Here is a 19359-nt window from a genome sequence, read left to right on the forward strand (position 1 = left end):
CATTTTAATAGGCTTAATGAAAAATTAGTTTAGCTTATATATTTAAAGAAAGATCCAGCGATGTCAGGGGTCATAAGTTGGTCATTAAATGTTTGTTTTCAATTATTTTAAAAATACAAGTTTTTTTTACTGTTTTTATAATAAAAACATTTTAAGTAATTTTGTGGGTTTGTTGCAACTTCTTTTGTCTTGGCTGTGTGAATGCCTAATTTTTCTCATTAACCACTTTTGGTGAGCCTGTGACTATTTGCAGATCCCAGCCCTCGATTTTTCACCATCTTTTTTCTATATAGGCTTTTTTCCTTTTTTTTCGTGCGTCTTTCATCGGTATCTCTCGCAGTGCTCTTTTGCAGTCGCTTTTCTGTTATCTTCTGCTGTCCCCGGTTGACGTCACACCCTATTTTCTCTTTATTTATTTTACTATACTTAGTTTTTAGAGTAAACCTGACAGGCATTTTTTATATTTAACATTTTTTAAAGTTCATAATAGCTAATAAGTACTATGGAAACTGTGTTACGCCCTGGACACGGCTATGTTATTATAAGTGGCATCTTTTCGGCCTTAATTCCTTTATGGTTGGAAGTTATTTTCTTTTATACACTAAATACTTAAGTAGTGTTAAGAGTTATCTTGTACTCTTCGGATATGTTACTTTTAATTAAAAATTTATTTTAAGGGCTGGTTTTAACGTTTCTAGAGCCAGAAAAGAGTATAACATAGACTACCCTCAGGTTCGAAGTTTAAATTTTATACTGTTTTTTAAAATCTTATGTAAATCTTTATTCATTATTTTCGTCGTTAAAGAGTATTCTGTTAACTTTACTTCAATCCCAACCCAATTAAATTTATTAGATGTATGCCGATTCTAACGATGAAAACGGCAAAAAGTTTAACTGCATTCAGAGAGCCCATCAGAATGTCGTTGAAAACATTTCGACGCATTACTTGCTTTTACTATTTAGCGCCATTGTAATATATTTTCTTTTAATTCTTCTGTATATATATATATACATATATTCAAGTTTAGTATATTATATTATTTATCTTTTTTTGTGTTAGTTTCGCCCTGAATATGCTGCCATTTGCGCTTTGATTCGTAATCTCGGCTTCATAACTTTTGTTTGTGGTTACAGTTCTGGAGATCCCTCAAAAAGAAAGCAAGGCTGTTTCGGTAACTATTTTAAAAAAGGCTTTAACTTATGGTTTAAATATTTTCTAGAAGTACTTAGTTATATTACGTTTACTTTTAATTATATTTTTCCTATTCTGTTTAAGGTTTATGTAAGTTAATCTAATTTAAAAATTTCCTAGGTTACCTTGGTTTGCTTGGTATGCTTGGGCTGTCTATTGAAGCCGCGTGTCGCCTTTTGAACCGTTGCAAAGCCAAATAGTTGCGAACTACCGGCTTTTATAACTATTTTGATCAAATAAAAGCTTTTTTTAAGGGTTGTTTCGCTGGCTTCTAGCTTTGAGAACTTAAGATTATTTTATTTTTTAAGTCAACCTTTAAATTTTTTAGACTACTCTTCCTTTATCCCTATTCACGAAAGGAAATGGTTTAAGCACTTGCTAGCTAGGGTTATATGTAATATGTGTCTGTGCCCCTAGTGAGCGACAGGATAAGTAACTCCTAAACCTAAACCTCTTCTGAGATAGACGTATCCATCCAACTCCGTAGAGAGTCAACCAAGCCAGTTCTTACCCTTGAATTTACTAAATACTTTCTCTCTTATTTTTCTCTCGTTTTCGTTTATGCTATCCCTATAACACTCGCTCACAAATATTTTATTGCCTAGATCCTCCAGGTCTTGTCTAAGATTAAAGGTGACCCCATTTATTTTCTTTAATTGATTTCTGCGTCTCAATATGGTGTTCCCAAGTATTTTATTTTATACACCCCATTTGCAAGTGTCTCTACTACCTTCCTAGGTTCTTACCAATTTTTACTCTTAGTTTTACTTTCAGGGTATTTAACGTATACATTATCTCCTCCGGCTATAGCATCCTCATTGATAACTTGACAATCTTGCCGTCTTTTCATGTCCATTCCTCTTTTCCTTGTTTAAAATTTCAATTCCTTTATAATTCACTTACTTGGATGCGCACTCTGTCCAATGCCTTACTGTAACTACACAACTTGTCGTTACTACTATAGTTAGGATAGTGGGCCCCTTTTTTACTTTCTCCAAGCGCTGAGTCTTCTCCAAGAACATTGGAAATTCTCTTATGCTCATAAATATAATAATCTAGCAAGTGCGGCCATTCTTCTTTCATTCAGTGACTTGACTTTGCTAGTGCCTTTTGATGTTCTGGATAGTTCTTTCACATATACCATTGGACTGGTGGTGGTTTACAGTAACGAAATGTTCTTTTTTTCCAGCCTCATTTAAATTGTTCATTAGTTCTCGGTTCTTAAAAACAGACAGTCTATTTAAAGTAAAGTGTTTTGAGACCTGCCACTTAAATATCTCTTTAAAACCCTCCTGAACGGAGCACCCACTAACTTTGACTAAAGGTGTCGCCCACACACATTGCGCGAGTATCTACCACAATTACTAACACGTTGCGGAAGCCATTAATAGACCTAGGCTTTTAACCATTGTGTCTGCTAACAAGTGCTCCAGTCGTCTTGAGGCTGTGTATTTTCCCTTGGTTTAAGACTTTTATTACCAGAACGCTGACGTGTTACATGCGGTTATAACTTTTTCCATGTCTATTCAGACCATTATTCTTGAACAACTGTTTCATCTTAGATTTTCCAATATGGAACCACTCTTTATGAAGACATCGCACTCACTCAAGACTTTCTTCTTCCACTACTTGATTGCAAATTGCATAAACTTCTTTCTTGTTCTGGATAGCGGGTAATCGTGATATCAAGTCCGCGATAACATTAGCTTCACCCGAAATATATTTTAAAATCTAATAGATATTACTCGTTACTTGCTTTATTCGGTTAACCCTTTTTCTTCTAAACAGTTAACGAGTTGTGTTCATTGTAAAAGATACCTAGAAGACTATTGCTGTCCTTTCTTACTAATGCTTGTAAGTCAGTTGTATAATCCGTTAGTTGGTCATGCACCGCAAGTAAATAGTTAACTATTTGTGTGGTGTTGTTTGGTTCCACCATAAAGTCATTTCGAGAGCGAGCAATCCTCGTGACGAGTTAGTCGCAACTGATAAGGCTTTCCTGCCTGTGATGCTGTATTTAGTACTGACAGAGGCAACGTAGTGAACTCGATCATTGTATTCCGGGCTCCTCTCATACCAATGTCGCTTTCATCTCTTTGCTCTATTAATTCATGTTCACTACCTTTTTTTTAAATTTTTCAGCACATTAAACCAGGCTAACTCCTGCTGCCCACCCCATTCAAATTTCGCTCCCTTCTTAAGCATATTACTTAAAGGTTCCATAACTATTGCAATATGGAGTTATATCGGCTCCAAAAATTTAGCGATTGAAAGAAGCTGGTCAACTCCTGCTTGTTTTTAGGTTTTGGCATATTTATTGCTAGTTGCCGTCACTCATTATAACGCTCCTCTCTGTTAGTCCCTTCCCACCCAGTTAACGGAAGGTTTAGCAAAACAACTTTTTTCCAATCTCAATATAACATAAAAATGTTCATAGCTCATAATCAAATAGTTAAAGCTCTTCAGGTGCTCTTCTTTAGAGTTACTTGCCCTCAGTCGCCCTCATAGACTTATCTTTAAGACCATGTAGAAAATAATTCACACTCTTTTAGTACTCAAAGAGGGCGTTGACGTAATCAAAGGTAGAATCGTACTATGTACACGTCTATCATCGGACATGTTAAAGACAATATATTTTCTAGACTCTTGTTCGCTCTCCCTTTCATAGAAGGTTTTGTCATTATCTAGGGTCCCAAAAACGCTTTTTTTCTCTAACCATAATATTGATGTTCTTCTCAGTCGGCGCTTTAAATCTTTCTATCACACATCTTTCGTATAGTCCTTGAAGAGTGTCAGACATCCTTATGTATTTTCAGGTTCTCGCCAAATTTCCTCCTTTGATGCTCCCATAATGTTGGGCTTCGGGACCTTAACTTCATGTGATCCCAATCCATGTCGGAAGTCTTCCAAAAAAACCAACTTTAAGCAGTTTTCACATTCTCATGATTATCGCTATCTTTACTTTATTCTTAATATTATATTTAGTCCATACAAGTGACATATTATCTTTCAACTTAACTCTTAATGGCTTAAACTTCATTAACCTTTCACATTCGGATTCCACTTCAGATTATAGATACGACGAGCCAAACTCTTGACCTCTTGGACACTCACTCTCGTTCATATTTACCAACTTGTACCCAACTATTTCATAATGCCTCTTTCGTAGCAGTATATCAACACCATGAGACAAAGATTTATTAACTACATTAAGTAATATTTCTTAAGTTACTACATTTAAATGAATGTTAGTGGAAACATTGTCCACGAAAGCACGTTATACATCTCCAAAAGTCATGAAAGTTTTTTTTTACTTATAATTCTCTTATCTAAAAGTAACTAGCAAGCGAGTTGCTGGAAATGAAGCTAATTACTGATTCAAGATCTAGCAATACGTTACAATTAACCCTTTTAATAAAGCCTTCTACAATTTCTATTGCAGGCTGATCAGTTAAGCTCTCCTCAACACTCAATATATCTCCCTTTACATTTTTAAACAGCGACACATTATATGGTTTAAAGCTTTATTATTTGTGTTGGGAAAACTACAATCCTTAAGATAGTGCCTTTTGCACGAGTCACACTTAAATCCTTCATGTGATCGTCTACCTCAGTTTCTTTTTTAACCAGGAGTAAGTGCTAGGTATATGACCTCTGCCAACTCTTCCAACTTGTCCCGCTGTTTCCATTGATCTTTGAAATATGCAAACCCTTATAATACTCGTTCATCGCCTTGCATGTCTCCTCAAATTCCTCTAACTTCTCTTGAGATATAAATTGCCTGATGAAAAGGTTGTAATCACTGAGCGAAGTACTGTCTTCCTGCTTAAAATAGGGTATTTGCTCTTTAACTGCTTGAATTTCTTGACACAATCTTTGTGTCATTATATCTTGTCTCTCCATCACTTCATCTTGGAATTTAAAAAGAATCCTTAACAGCTCCTCAGCCTTTCCAAACGTTCTTGCACCAGCTGTTATCCTACCTGTAGTTGAGTAACCCCCCTGGCGGATTCTAAGTCTTCCATAGTTCTAATGCAGCGGCTAGTTTACTGTCATGATCCGATACAATAGTATTCTGCTTCCAGACACTAATCCACCTTTGAATGGAACTCGCTTATTCTCCAGATCGTAACGATCGAGAACCGCACGTTATTTCTAAACTCCATGCATGTTCACTAGGATTAAAGTATAGCGTTTGTTAGCACAATAGGTGGAAAACGGTATGTGATTTATTAACTTAACCTGCGCTTCCACCAGAGCTTGAAATTGCTTTGATGGGCGAGACTTTCATATAATGTAAATATAAGTTTAAAAGCGAGTCCTCAGGTAGATTAATTTCCAAAATAGTAGGCAACCAAACTCCTAAAGTTTGTATCCTGTCTGCAATCTATTAACTGTTAGCTGTAACTCGGACAGGCCCTTCTATTGGATATAGTTGCGCGCGCTTCTTCAACGCTATATACAATTTAAGATTTTTTTGACCAACACATTAGGCAGGAGTGGAGCTCCTTCAATTTATTTTATGCCCCCATAAAACAGCGTTACTCTCCTAGTTTCGCCTTTAAGCCTTACGCATAACCTATGGTTTAGTTGGTGAATTTATGTTCTAATCAATCTAACCATAAAATATCCAATAAGTTGGGAGGTTAGAAATCCCCTCTTGACTTCACGTCGAAAAAGTGATCACCTCTGCAGGCAGTTAAAACAATATTATCTTTGATAAATGCGCCCTTTAAAAGAACGGCTGTAAACTTTTCGATTTAACTATAAAATATGTAAACCACAATTAATTTTTTATTAATATTTTTTAAACGGGTGAAAAGGGTCTATTCAAGAATGTTCTAAAAAGCAAATTATTTAAAAATAGTACCACAATTAGGAAGCTTAAACTATGGACAATGATACGAAAGGATTCTTAGGTCAAGTGTCAGGGTCGCTCTTCTTGGTGGTGGTTTTTTAAAAATTACCATCTTAGGGTCCAATAACGGAGCCCAGTCAATTAATAAAACGCTGTTACTAAGTGTTTAAGGGCAGTCATTATATTCATACGGGAAAATACGCTGTGAACATTTTTGTCCTAACCCCCTTATGAAAAAAAGGATAAAATTAAGCGGATTAGGTCTCTTAAAAAATGACCTTCCGTGCCAGTGCTGTAAAAGAAAATCATAATTAAGGTTTTTCTCTTTCAGCGACGCGTTTATTCCACAATGAACTGCATTTTATACTTCTAAATTGGTCCGTTCATATCTGATAGCTATTGTACTGGCTTCCACATTACAGGTCTAGAACGCAAAAAATATATAGAGCGAAAAACTAGTACTAGTTGTCTACAAGCAGTTATTAATTATCATTTTGTTTATATAAAATATCTTATCAGCTTAAATTTTAACTACGCTGTAGTCGACTGTCTTAGAGGAAGAGAAATTAGCAATAATATATCATAAGTAGTAGACGAACTGCAAGTATGGATGAACCTACTTCACGTTGTAGTATAATTACTCTTTTTTTAGTAAGAGGGATGTCATGCCGTGAACAATTTAAAAAAATATATATCTAAGCTTTTCCCATTATTAAAAGCATTTTAGTGTCAACGGTAATGTTTAAAATACGAATTTTGGTGGGTTCGCGCTACCTCGGTCCAACTATATAAGGGTGTAGGTTATATTGTACACACACAAAGATAGAACCATAAATTTCAATTTACCGTACACCACTAATTAGATGCCTCCATATCAATCACAGCACAGGGAAGCAGTGAATGCATACTCCCAACTGCCGGCACCAATTGGCCAATGTACCCAGGTAGCGTTTCGAAAGTGTTGTCGTAATGATGAGGGGTTATTAGAGGACACGAAAACGGCAGTGTCATCGGCGTAGAGTGTAACGCGAATATGGGAGAGCGCGGAGAGCCTGCAGAACTACAACTTTAAGTCGACGATAAGGCGACAGCGCAATCCCAACTCTCACTCTAAAGGTGCGTCCGCATAGAAAGGACGCTAAATACCTTAAGGAGTACCCTGTGCTCTTAGTTTATATGGATGGCTATCGTACCATAAGTGGTCGAAGGCCTTTTTTTTTTTATTGTTGAGGGAAACGGCCCACTTGATTCATATTGAAATTGAAATTCCGAGTGGTCCACTCAATGCAAAAATTTATGTGTCGCCTAGTAACCTCTTTAAATTTGAAGTGAAATCCTAGGACGCTTTGTGTGCTTTTACAAACCTTTTTATTCGGCGTAGTAAAACAGTCTCCACAGTTTTACCCACTGCTGAATTAGGTTAACGGGACTATATTTGCTAGGATCCGGTGAAGAAGAACACGAAGTCTTTGATAGCATTACAACAGCGAACTGTTTTCCATGGTATCAAGAAGAAGTCCAAAGACTTTACAGAAATTGCAGTAGACCCTTGTTTAGTAAAGGATAGTCTTGCGCACTTAACAGCTCAACACAAGATAATTTTGTATTAATGTTGTGAATATATTTATTCTATGTTTGATCTCCACTGTTAATTAGTGCATGAACGTTTAGGCCCAACGTAACCTACCAACACCCAATTCGGCTTGCTAGCATTTTAGTGCAAGGCTGGCTTAAATGGTTCTTTTAAGATGTTAAATTAGGTGACACACTTCAAGTCTTCGCAAGTGTAGCTTTATTATGAATTAATCTTAGTATAGGTGGGAGCTAACATGCTCGAACTAGTAGTTCTCAGCAGAGTTACTAAAAAAAATTAAAATTAAAAGCTTGTTCTTCAATCCAAGCTGTGACTTTGTAAGTATATACTACAACAAAGATAATGACTAAGAAAAGTTGGATACGTACCTACCCTTTTTATAAATTCATATATATATAACTCTCTTTCAGTTTAATTGTTAAATTCTTGGTAAAATACTGTACAAATAGGTTTCTACAGTGTAATGTAAATACAAGCGCTCTATATCGGCGGAAATTATAGGTTTCAGTCCTTGTTTAATATAAGAATTCGTCCATAAAGGTAAGTTTAAGCTGTGGTAGCTATAAATGAACTTTTCTTTAGACAAGTTTTAAAGAGTGCAACATTTTCACAAGTCAAAGATTTATATTTAATGGAGCATAAGCCATTAATGGTAAGGCTTATTCCTAAACAGCTTTTAAATTTAAAGATTTAAAAAAATGTCATGGATAATAAGAGATGAAAGAGTGTGGTTACTTGTTTTAAACCCCTAAAGAATAATACTAAAAATTAAGAAGCTATATATTTACACATTAAATAATAACAGTACGAAAAATAAATAAGGGAAAAAATATGTTTTTTAATATTTTATTAGTGATAATACGAAGAATAAACAATTTAAAAAAAAATGGCTACGTCAGAAGGACCTCGTAAGTGTTGACTTCGTAGTATCTACAAGTGCAATTGGTTTTCAACGAAAAATAACTAAGCTATGTTACCCTAAAGCGATTCTGAGGCGTTTCGTCTATTGCGGCGCTGATGAAAATTTTAACCTCTGGTTAACCGCCTTAACTGTCTTTGACACTGCGGTTTACCAGCTAGCGACAAACTATAGAGTGCTTTTTGATTCAGGCCGCTTGGCTACTTTTTTAATTATAGAGTTTTAAAATAGAGTAATAATTGAGCGAATAAACAGCAAAGGAGAACTTTTAAAAGTAATACTATATATATCAAACTTGTTTACAATATATACAATAAAAGTATATTAAATGTGACTTATAATATATAAATGCATATTATGTGTATAATCAAATAAGATATTTAGTGTATTAAATATATAAAACGCAGGATATGAAAAATATTAAAGCAAGAAATACCTTATTGACCGGTTTCTGGTCTGTACTTAATACCTGCACGAAAGGTCAAAAAAGGCTTCCATGTTTTTAAAGTTAAATTTAATTGACTTAGGTTAGTTCTATAAAATTTTTCTTTGTTCAGTCTGTGTTCAATTTATAAAACGTGCCATTTCTACATCTTGTATTTTAATTGGCTGTTTCTCAGGTTTTTGATTGGATTACTCACGGTCAATTTTACTGTGAATTTTTTTAGGGGGTTTGTATTGTGTATTTGCTTTATTGTTTTTTGGTGTATTATAACTGTATACTTTTGTGTTTTGTCTTGCGTTTGTGTTCTATATTCCTTTTTTGTTTTACTTTTGTGTTTTCCGTATAGTGTGTTTTTGCCTGTGTTATGTAATTTTTGTATATTGTGTAATTGTGTTATCCTATTTGAAGCCTTCTGATCACTAAGATTTGTGTTTTTCTAAAATTATGCCTATTCGTATAGTTTACAAGAAATAAAATTATTACTGTTGAAGATTTTTATTTTCTCTTTGTAATATATAAATCATTTTTTTGAACTTCGTTTTAGATTTAAAAAGACAATTTTTAAGTTTAAAAGGTCCTTGAACAGCTACGTAATTCAAGGCCCTAAACTATTAAAGTCACTGAAAATATAAATTGTCAAGTCACGTTAAGAATGTTCTACTTATACACTAAACCAGGTAACTGAAAGTATAAAATATTGAAGACAGCCTTTTTTAACCACTGACACGAGCATAGAAAAAACGGTTGGCTTCAATAAATATTTAAAGGTAACTTAGATTTTTTGTTGCTCTGCATTCCTGCATAATTTTACCAAATTGAAACTAAATAGACTAGGCAAAATTTTATGGTTATTGTCAGTGAAACTATTACTTTAGCTGGCAAACATATCGAGGGAGCAACTCTTGTGTATCCGTGTTAAAATAATGTTTTTTTTTTATAGCTAACTTGGTAATTTTTGACCTTAACAAACTTTAATATATAGCTTAATAAGAAATATAAAATTTGTTGATACATGCCAGTAGACTTTAATTAAAATAAATTACTACTGAACCCACTTTCTTTAATCACACAAGCCAATTAATATCTTAAACGTTTTGCCATTTGTTATTTTAGAAAACCGAAAAAAAGTTATCGAAAACTTATATATTGTAAGCAACGAGAAATATATTATTATAAAATATATATAGATTAAAAAAAATAGTATAAGCTGGCCAACCACGTAATTTATTTGGCAATTACGAAATTCTGTGCACTAAACCCACTGCACAGAAAAAGGAAATGAATAAGGAAAATGGATCTCACTTAAGTTCTCATGTGCAACTCTATAAACGACCCAAAATAAATTTACTAAATATTAAGTATTGTACTTGTACTACCCGTTTTCTTTTTTTAGCATTTCAGACTGCGTTGAAATAAATTATTTAAGCTCAAACACAACAATATATTTAAATTTCATTAAAATGGAGTTAAAGTTTGCAGCATTTTCTAAATATTCGTTTATGTTAATTTAATTTTTTTAGTTTTTTGTTATACGCGATATTTTGACAGTTCAGCAAATATAAACTGGTGATATCGATTTTTTTAATTTCTTCAGAAAGCTTTCACGTTATCTTCCATCCTTTAATATTTTAAGTAACATATATATAAGAAATTTTTTTTTGGTCGAAGTTTATATATAATACACCTACTAAGTAAGAGTTAAAAATACTTTGTTAACAGTTTAACTTTTAGACAACCAGTTTAAATTTTCTTTTAATTTCAAAATTTTAAACTGTTACTAACTGCTTGTGACGTGGATAATTAATAAACCTACAACGTTCAGTCCACCTGTTTACAGCAATTGTTAAAACTCGTTCTTGCAACGCTTAGTAAATCGCTGAACAGCAGTGACCATTGAGGAATGCAAACGGGATCCCACGCTTTGCGGAATTGAAAATAAAGTTGCAATATTTTATTATTTTATCAGTTAATTTTTGCAGAAAATCCTCCCAAAATATTTTAAGATCCTTTCAATCATGATTTTGTATGCTTTTTTTCTTATGACGTGCTTATGACTCATCTTACCAACATGTTCTGTTCAGTATCGTCTGTCACGTGCTTTTTAATAACCTATTATGCGAAATATACTCGCTTTTGTTAGTATTCGACGTAAAATTAAACTTGTAACCCAATTTGGATGCTTTTTTTTTTCTATTACGAAGAGTGAAAAAAAAGAAAGTAGTAACTTTTATATCGGTATGCTAAGGTCGGCAATTCTATTATGTATTTGTTATTAACGTTACTAATTGGTAGATTCACAAATTTACAAAATTTAATGAATATTTGCTATTACAATAACTGTACCTCTATACTTAGACAAACTTGTTCCTGAGTATCTTGCAGTTATATTTTCTGCCCACTTCCATGCTTTTCTTTGGCGAGTTATGAGTCATAAGCTGTCGTAAGGAAAAAAAAAAAAATTAAAATAACGAATGAAAGGACCTTAAATTTTTTTGGGAGGATTTCTGCAAAAATTGACTAATAAAGTAATAAAAGATTGGAACTTTATTTTCAATTCCGCAAAGCGCGGATTGCCTTCCCTAAACAGAAACTAGCAAAAGCAGTAAGTTTTTGTTGATCCCCCGCGGGAATGCTTTCCCTGGGGGCCGTACTAGGGGAGGTCACGTTACATACGAATAGCGAGAACAGCCTTGTTAAATTATTCCTCGCCGACACCTTATTAGGGTTTGTTTTTATAGGGAAGTTCTACACGTAACCAAACCAGAAAAATGAGAGTTGGTACCGACGGGTATCGATTAGATTGCGGAGGTTATGCTCTAACCAATGAGCTACGGTGACTACTCACTTTCTGTCGATAAACTATGTATACAACTTCTGTTGCACCCAAGTAGCAGTGTCGGGGGTGGTGGCTTCACTGTTTTGTAAAAGATAATTCGACATCTCAAGGTTTATCGCAATATTGTAGTATTTATTTTTTTAAGGCAGCGAGTATAATCAGTTTAATCCTAGCGAGTGCTTTTTTTAAAAGCGTAAGTAACGAAATATAATTAAATCCTCTTAGTCAGTAACATCCGTCATATTCAAAAATTAGTCATTTACTCTGGTAAGTTAAAGAACTGTAATTTTTTTGTTTTGCGAAAAGTTATTAATAAAATTTTAACAGTCCCTTTGGTCATGAATTATTATTTAATGAGTTTCCTGATGAAGCCTTGGATTGCTAATAGGCGTTTATTTAGCAATTCCATTGCTATGAAAATTGAGTCCAAATCTTTATTATTACGCCAGTTAAATGACGGTTGCTATGCACTTTATTAGTAATAAGTATTACTTTATATTAATTCCTTACATGCCTTTCTACCCCCTTCAGTGACCATCTTGGCTCCGGTTAGTAACTACAACAAATTTTTTTGCTGCTTACTATATTTCTTTTTTTAATTGCTTACTATGCGACCGTTAACTGCAAATAATGATAGGCTTGGAAATGGGGTTAGTCAGTAGCTTAATATTTATTAAGATATTATAGTTGTTTTAATAAAGAATATCTCCTACCTATTTATTATAAGTCCTGTCATTGGTGCCCTTAACTCAAATACTTTTTGGATTGCTTCCTGCGGAGAAAGTAGATATAAAGCAGTCTGTTTGTAAGTGTTTGTCGTAGCCCGGATCCCACAACTTATTTTTGAAATTATGAATTAATTCAGCGCTTACTATAACTGGACTGGTTTGGACGTATTATGCCACTCTTATAAAACCTCAGAACGCAGGCTCGAGGGCTCTGATGCTTTGCAACTTGGCGCTTTTTGCTGGTAATGGCTATAACGTGCTTAGAAAGTTAAGATCAACTACTCGCGAATAAACTTGAGTCACTGCGCATACATGAAAGTTTAAAACTGCAGTGGCTAGCCAGATCTTATTCATTTTATAAATTAAAGGTTTTATTTTCCTTCAGTGTGATGGCTTTTATAAAATCGGTTTTTTGTAAATATTTACCTGTCTTATGGTTGAGTGTATTTAATCGTGACTACCGCTTTCTCATAACACACTTGATGTTTTAGTCTTCCTTTGTATAAACTTTTTTAAAATCGACTTTTTTTTTCTGGCTACGGAAAGTCCCTATCAATAGCTTCAGTCAGTATCTTGACTTCGTTTCTGATTGCAACTGCGTAATCTCCAGCAAGCCGTATTAGTTCGTCCTTGAGCTTTAGCTTGACAACCTGCTCACTGGGTGAGTACGCTGGAATTTAAGTAAGTAAAACTGCCGACAAACCATTTTTTCTTTCACTGGAAACTCCGCTGCTTGGTACAGCCTCCTCAGCAGCGTCATCAGCTCCCTTCTGGTGAACCCGTCAGCGAGCTTTATATTACCATAACATGTGAAGGAGAGCAACGCGAGGGCGCTGGTCTAAGGATGACCTCTTTAAGCCTGTCTAAGGCCGTCTCTACAATCCTCGTTTTCGACATGCCCGAAGCGAGTTTGCGCGAGATCATCGCCATTTCATTTACCAATGACTAGATAAAAACAGTTCTATTAAAAAGAGACCCTAAAGCTGTACAAGAAAAGAGAAAATGCACCGCAGTTTTGTTAAAGGCGCGGCTAAATACGAAATCCACGGAGCGAAAATGCTCAATAATGGCGTCGAAATTAGACCCCTCTAAGAAAATATCCTCGACCTCCTCAAAATTTGTCTTCCCGCAGATTAATAAAGCCTCCAAGAACGAGGCTTGGATTTCGTCTTCGCCTTGGCTTTCCCTAAATAACTCAAAGTACAGGTCGATGAGCTTCTTTACGCCTGCGCATTGCGGTTTTTTTTAAGTCTTTATAATGGGAAGAAAAGAATAGTTATCACGTACCGTATTTTTGGATAAGTAAACCTCGAGTTTCTGCGTAGAAGCAGAGTTCGTACAAAGGAATGGAACTTATGCTTCGGAACTGCCTTAATTGCGGTGAATACGAAGCCAATAGCAAGAACAAGGGCAATTGGATATATAAAGCATACGGAAAGTTTATGTGGAAATGTAAAAAGTACTCGAAGCCTCCACTCGCAGCGGCCTGGCGTAAAAGTGCTTGGTTGGAGTGGCAGACACGGAAGAGCACGTTTGCAATCTCGAAGTGGGCCATCTGGGACAATTTTAATTGCTGACAATATTTAATAGCGGCCGCAGGAGGCTATACTTTTTCGACACGGGGAGCTTCCGTGATGTCTAAAAGTGTTTTCACCAACGACGTGTTGGTTATGCACTCTAGCATGGATACCTTTGTAGTTGAAAGCCGTGAGAAGGCGATGTATAAAGAGTAAGCCAATGTACAATAACCCTGTAATCAATAAGATAACAATCGGTCACACTGCTTAAGATCTTCAGAAGTCTGATAAGCTTATCGTTATTCACCCTTTTGAGAATTTCGACAAAAACTTTAGTAGGAAAGAGATCAGGGTTAAGAATTCTAGTGCAGGAATATAACGATAACTACTTTCGAGAAAATTTTTACGAGCCATAGCCACCCGAATCGGCTCAAAAACGCAAAGCGTTTCAAAAATGGATATAATAATATTTTCTTCTTCGCGCTTAGTCGTTAAAAAAAATTGAATGTCAATGCCAGCCACAAAAACTAAAGGGCAACTCTCTCTCCTAGAAGAGTCTGAAGATGGCGGACAAGAAGTGCTAGTATTTCGTGGCGAACAATAATGAGGGCAATCTTCTTCAGCGGGTTCTGTAGTTATTAACAATCAAGGGAAAACCATCACTATTTGTATAACACGTGCTACCTGCCCACCAAATTTGACCCTAAACTCTTCGTCCATACTGTGAAAGTTTACCTGATAAACACTAAATGTAGTAGCAGGAAGGGAGACGAAAAAGTGCACTCACAGCGGAGTTAATAGCGTGGCTCATCCCTTGCAACCCCACAGAGACAAGCCTTGTGTTTTTATAATAGTCCTCCTTCAAAAACTGCGCTGCGTCAATATAGTTCGGCGTAGCAGCAGAATTAACAGAGTACCGATGCTAAAGCATACACCCCGTTGCACGTGATAAACTGTTGCAGGCAGGATACCACGCACTTCTCTATAAATGTTGCCACCTCAAGACGCAAGGTCTGCAAGCAAATACAATAGAACAAGGTTACGTCCCAAAACACAAAAGCATTACTAGCGCATAACAGGACCCGCTGAGCGGCAGCACGGCAGATAGTCCGCCAAGAAGACAAAACTGGTCGCATAAGTGGCTGTCTTTATTCAGCACGTCCATTGTGAGCATCTGTCTTATCAAGAGAGTGGGCGCCACCCCGCTAGGCGTGGGAGACCAACAGTGACCTGGTTAATCACGGCAAGGACATGTGCCTTGGCAACGTGGCTTTGAAAACACTCGAGAAGCCCCAGAAGAGTGTTGAACCCTTCGAGAACTGATGACTGCAGAAGAGTTCGCAAGGAGACAAGCCCATACCATTTCGCTCGGCGAGACCGCGTATTTGGTTGTAGTCTTCTAGCATATGGACCTGATCGATTTTACGAATCCATCTGATAGAGCAGAAAGGCAAATCGAAGTACAAGCTCGCTGCAGCTGCGCCCCAGCGCCTCCATATCTTCCTCTGCTAGACTGGAAATTGTAAGCGCAATTTTCTGTTTCGTTTCGTTGAACTGCTGGTACTCCTCCAATTTCTCCTCGTCTAGAAGGAAGTTTAAGTGATGGGGTAATGGTCTTCCATATAATGTTTACCTCCTCTGATGTCCATCTTTAGAGAAAAGGGGTCTTCTTCCGAGTCGCTATTCTGTAGCGGCACACCATTAGTTATAACACATGTTATAAACATTATACATACCCATTCTTGAAACTTCGTGTTATGGATCAATTCAATATTTTGACAGGGATCATCAATAAAGTCATGTTCAAACGTCCGCTCCGTACTCGGGGGCTCCTGTAGTGCTGCAAGTCTCCTTTGGTACTCAGTCAGGCGAACTGTACGAGGAAGCTTCAGTTTAGACAACAGATATTATCTGTTGCTGAAGTTACTGGTTTTAACGTTTTCCTGCGGGACCTTAAGCGATATTTAAAAAGATTTAGAATATAAAAAATGGGGCTGCTCCCCCCCAACCCCCCCGAAACCTCTGAAAGCAACGACGGCTCCATGACAGAGTCTTCTATGAAAAGCCCGGTTGAAAGCTAAAGCAGGCAGACGTGCGTCTCGAGTTTATAGAATATGGTTCCAGTAAGAGGTAAACCCGCTGTGATTTGAGCAACGGCTCTTTCGCATCCTCGAAAGAAAACTTCTCTGCGTCCTCGAAGGCCGACTCCCAATCTGCAATACCAATTATTAGTAGAGCGAATTTCTTCTCTAAGAAAAAAATTATACCGCCATCGCTGTCATCCCCTTGAGCTGCAGCTTTCAGGAAAGGTTCGAGGGGTCCCTTTGGACCGCCATAGCGTTGCACCTGTTCTGAGCTGATAACCACGTCCATTGGTTCAAAAAAGTCTTGAGCGTTGGTTTATAAAAAGTTTTTGAAACGATCATTAGCAAATGGAAGACCGCTAAACCAGAAAAGTTAGCCTCTAATTCGCTGTCTTGGAAACGAGACAAGTCAACTTTCGAGGGCTTCCTGGTAGAATTAAGTAAGCTTGGCGGTTAGAGATGGCTGTGCCGCGTAATCACATGAGGACTGGCATGATCCCGAATTCTTTTTGTTTAACCTTGGGCGCGTGATCTACCTGGGGCTTAAAAGCAGGAAAAAGAATTAATAACTTCTCTAGTAAGTACCTTTTTTCTCTTTCTTCTTCTTTTTCTTCTCTTCTCTGAGTTGTATACATTGTACGGCAGAGTCGAGACTTTCTTGCTATATATAGCCGAAAACGGTCTTATAAAAAGAGTATATAAAAACTCTTTAGAAAGACCAAATATTAACCTTTTTATTTAGCGCCTGTTTAATAAACGGATGTTTCAGAAGATCCTCCGCTTTTCCGCGATTGGGTATGTACTTTTGAAAGGTTTTATTAAGAAAATCCTGCAACGCCTATGTAAACAAGCATTTAGGCGAAAGGCAGATACTAGTTAAAAGAGGATGGAGTTACTACGCACGTCTGAGAGGCCTTCTGGGAAGGGCGGAAGATCATTCTGGACAATAGCGTACATGGCGGGCATGGGGGCCATGTGGAAGTAGGGAGGGTAACCCGTCAGTAGTTCGATGACTGTACAGCCTAAACTCCTGCATGAAATACTTTAAACTATGCGTGTCCAAAAAGTTCCGGAAAACCATATATCGGATTCTTCGCAGGCCCCCCGGAGCTCGATGATCTCGGGAGCCACTATAAAGAATGAGCGAAAAAAAATTAAATAGTTTTACTAATTATTAACAATTACTCCAGTACGCAGTTCCAGCTACACTGCTTATGGCCCCCTCTTCTAAGAAAACAGAAACACCGAAATCAGCAAGTTTTACTTCGCCCTCTTACAAAATCATAAAAATAATTAGTAGCAGCTAAAGAGAGTCCAGGCTAGTAATTATACTTCTGGTGGTTAAAATATTAGCCCCTTTGATGTCACGGTGAATAATGCCTTGTCTGTGAAGAAAAGATACGCCTAACAAGACCTTTCATCTGATCAATACCTAGACGATTTGATTTTACACTTTGTGCACAACCTGCCGCATGTAAACGGCAATAAGATTTTCAGGAAAAACGCCGTATTTTTTAAGTATGCTGAGCAAGGAGCCTTGCTCACACAACCTGAGTTTTAAATCGATTCTTTAAAATAAATAAAAAATCAAGTTAAGTAATTTAAAATACTCTAAAATAATATGCAGGCAATTAAAAGCGTAAAAAGAGTTTATGTAATGAGTTATGTATTGGACTCCCTCCTCACTAGAAGCACTAAGTTGCTTTAAAAGATTTATTTCCGCCTGTACAAAAACTATAATTAATAAAAATTTTGTTAAAAAGTAAGTAATTTGCCTGAAGATCTTTTAGCTTCGCCTTTGATATATTTTTAGAGGTAATGCTTTTAATAGCAACACACTCTCCTGTCGCCACATCTAAGCATTTATAAACTACACCAAAACCACCTTTTCCTATCATGTCACCAAAGCGCTAGGGTAAGATATAGAATTACTACATAGTGATAAATTAAAAGCGTGTTTAAAAAATCTTTTGAAATGAACGTGATAAAATAATAACATAGATAAGAATACATAATTTTTAAAGCTTCTTCCAGATAAGTTATCATTTCTATCCTCAATAATGGCCATCAAGAAAGAATCAGATAAAATAAAGCGTGATAAAAGTTTAGGGCTTGCGAACTGTATATCACCACAAAGCAAAAAGCTGACAGCTATCTATAACGCAACTCCAATCAACAGTTACCAAATTTAGGCTCCAAGCGAGGTAAACTGTTCCATACCCACACTTATTAGGACAAGAGCTACACCGCCAAGCATCAAATCCGCAACAAAGTGTTTACGCTTTAACCACTACGATGGCGATGTCCCTACTTGCGGTGGCATCCTTATTTCAACTCCTTAATTTTGTTAAAGTTGAATACCTTTTAGCTTATCATAGCTCACCATCATGTCTTCAAAAAGCATAATAGTTATTAACATGGTTTGTAGTAAAGGAAAAATAAAATTTGACATAAATTTATTAGTTATTTTTATGAAGAACGAAATAAGAAAAAAAAGATGCCCCTATCAATAAGAATGAAATTTTAAAAAATTAAATAATCTTCGCTAAATTACAGAAAATTAATTTAATAATTGGTATTTTATGTTCAAAGTTTAGTAAAATACAGTAACTTTGGACCAATTTTTTGAGTAAATAAAGTGCGGGGAAGGTCTGACTAGTGTCAACATTGCCTAGTCGGTGTGTCTAAAGATCTCAAATCTAGTACCTGAGTAGGCTTCAATTGGGGCTTCAGTTATAGGCCATGGTGACCGGAACCGGAATTTCCTTCCCTATAGCGGCATTATAGTTCCTTGTCATAGCACCAATTTACACCGGTAAGGTATAGCATTAGTTGTGACCTACCTTTAATATATGAACGAATACTAGGTAGATAGCGGTGGTTACAGCGAGAGACAAGGAGTCGCTAGCATATACATCTCGCACTTAAAAGTAGGATAAAAAAAGTGCAGTAGCAATTCCTACTCGACTGTGTCTTTTTTTTTTAACAAATTGAAGAAATAAAAAAGTACAAAAGGGGGAAACATAAACTCCTTTTATCCTTTTTTTTTTCGTTCTTTAGTAAAAAATTTTAATTAGCTATTATTTCAAGTGTTAGCTCGTTATTTTTTTCTACTTAAGTGGAACTTTATTAGCAAATTGCTTAAAAATTGTGTTACAACCTTACTTCTTTATAATAAGTCATGGT

At 36.1% G+C, this 19359-nt stretch overlaps 2 protein-coding genes and 2 long non-coding RNA genes across 4 annotated transcripts; 2 read left to right on the forward strand and 2 right to left on the reverse strand.

Annotated features, from left to right (window-relative positions):
- Positions 1-326: 326 nt before the first annotated feature.
- Positions 327-1451, forward strand: LOC135120545 (glutathione S-transferase 3, mitochondrial-like). Its single transcript, XM_064044871.1, has 6 exons — positions 327-383; positions 481-576; positions 678-732; positions 854-970; positions 1061-1172; positions 1313-1451. Exons 2-6 carry the CDS (start codon positions 503-505, stop codon positions 1390-1392), a joined length of 438 nt encoding a protein of 145 aa, XP_063900941.1. The 5' UTR covers positions 327-383; positions 481-502; the 3' UTR covers positions 1393-1451.
- Positions 1452-2606: 1155 nt separating this feature from the next.
- LOC135120543 (uncharacterized) lies at positions 2607-4559 on the forward strand. The gene is made up of 5 exons (XR_010278647.1): positions 2607-2695; positions 2755-2865; positions 2981-3273; positions 3335-3494; positions 3552-4559. It is a non-coding gene; the product is annotated as an uncharacterized LOC135120543 (long non-coding RNA).
- A 6440-nt stretch (positions 4560-10999) lies between these two features.
- Positions 11000-11642, reverse strand: LOC135120544 (uncharacterized). The gene is made up of 3 exons (XR_010278648.1): positions 11490-11642; positions 11352-11419; positions 11000-11263 (listed from the first exon to the last, which is right to left on the reverse strand). It is a non-coding gene; the product is annotated as an uncharacterized LOC135120544 (long non-coding RNA).
- Positions 11643-12967: 1325 nt separating this feature from the next.
- LOC135120537 (uncharacterized) lies at positions 12968-17889 on the reverse strand. The gene is made up of 33 exons (XM_064044861.1): positions 17784-17889; positions 17639-17723; positions 17506-17587; positions 17359-17445; positions 17252-17303; positions 17077-17203; positions 16904-17011; positions 16759-16834; positions 16654-16705; positions 16539-16600; positions 16357-16476; positions 16226-16302; positions 16110-16166; positions 16017-16041; positions 15826-15962; positions 15723-15774; positions 15554-15672; positions 15450-15501; positions 15320-15399; positions 15156-15263; positions 15007-15102; positions 14877-14957; positions 14774-14824; positions 14629-14718; positions 14479-14572; positions 14322-14419; positions 14182-14262; positions 14006-14127; positions 13860-13942; positions 13581-13798; positions 13422-13517; positions 13276-13362; positions 12968-13222 (listed from the first exon to the last, which is right to left on the reverse strand). Exons 2-33 carry the CDS (start codon positions 17645-17647, stop codon positions 13109-13111), a joined length of 2793 nt encoding a protein of 930 aa, XP_063900931.1. The 5' UTR covers positions 17648-17723; positions 17784-17889; the 3' UTR covers positions 12968-13108.
- Positions 17890-19359: the final 1470 nt, after the last annotated feature.

This window comes from Zophobas morio, unplaced genomic scaffold (genome assembly GCF_036711695.1).
Source record: "Zophobas morio isolate AGI-343-1 ecotype UQ-CSIRO unplaced genomic scaffold, CSIRO_AGI_Zmor_V1 ptg000390l, whole genome shotgun sequence".
NCBI classification, from domain to species: Eukaryota; Metazoa; Arthropoda; class Insecta; order Coleoptera; family Tenebrionidae; genus Zophobas; species Zophobas morio.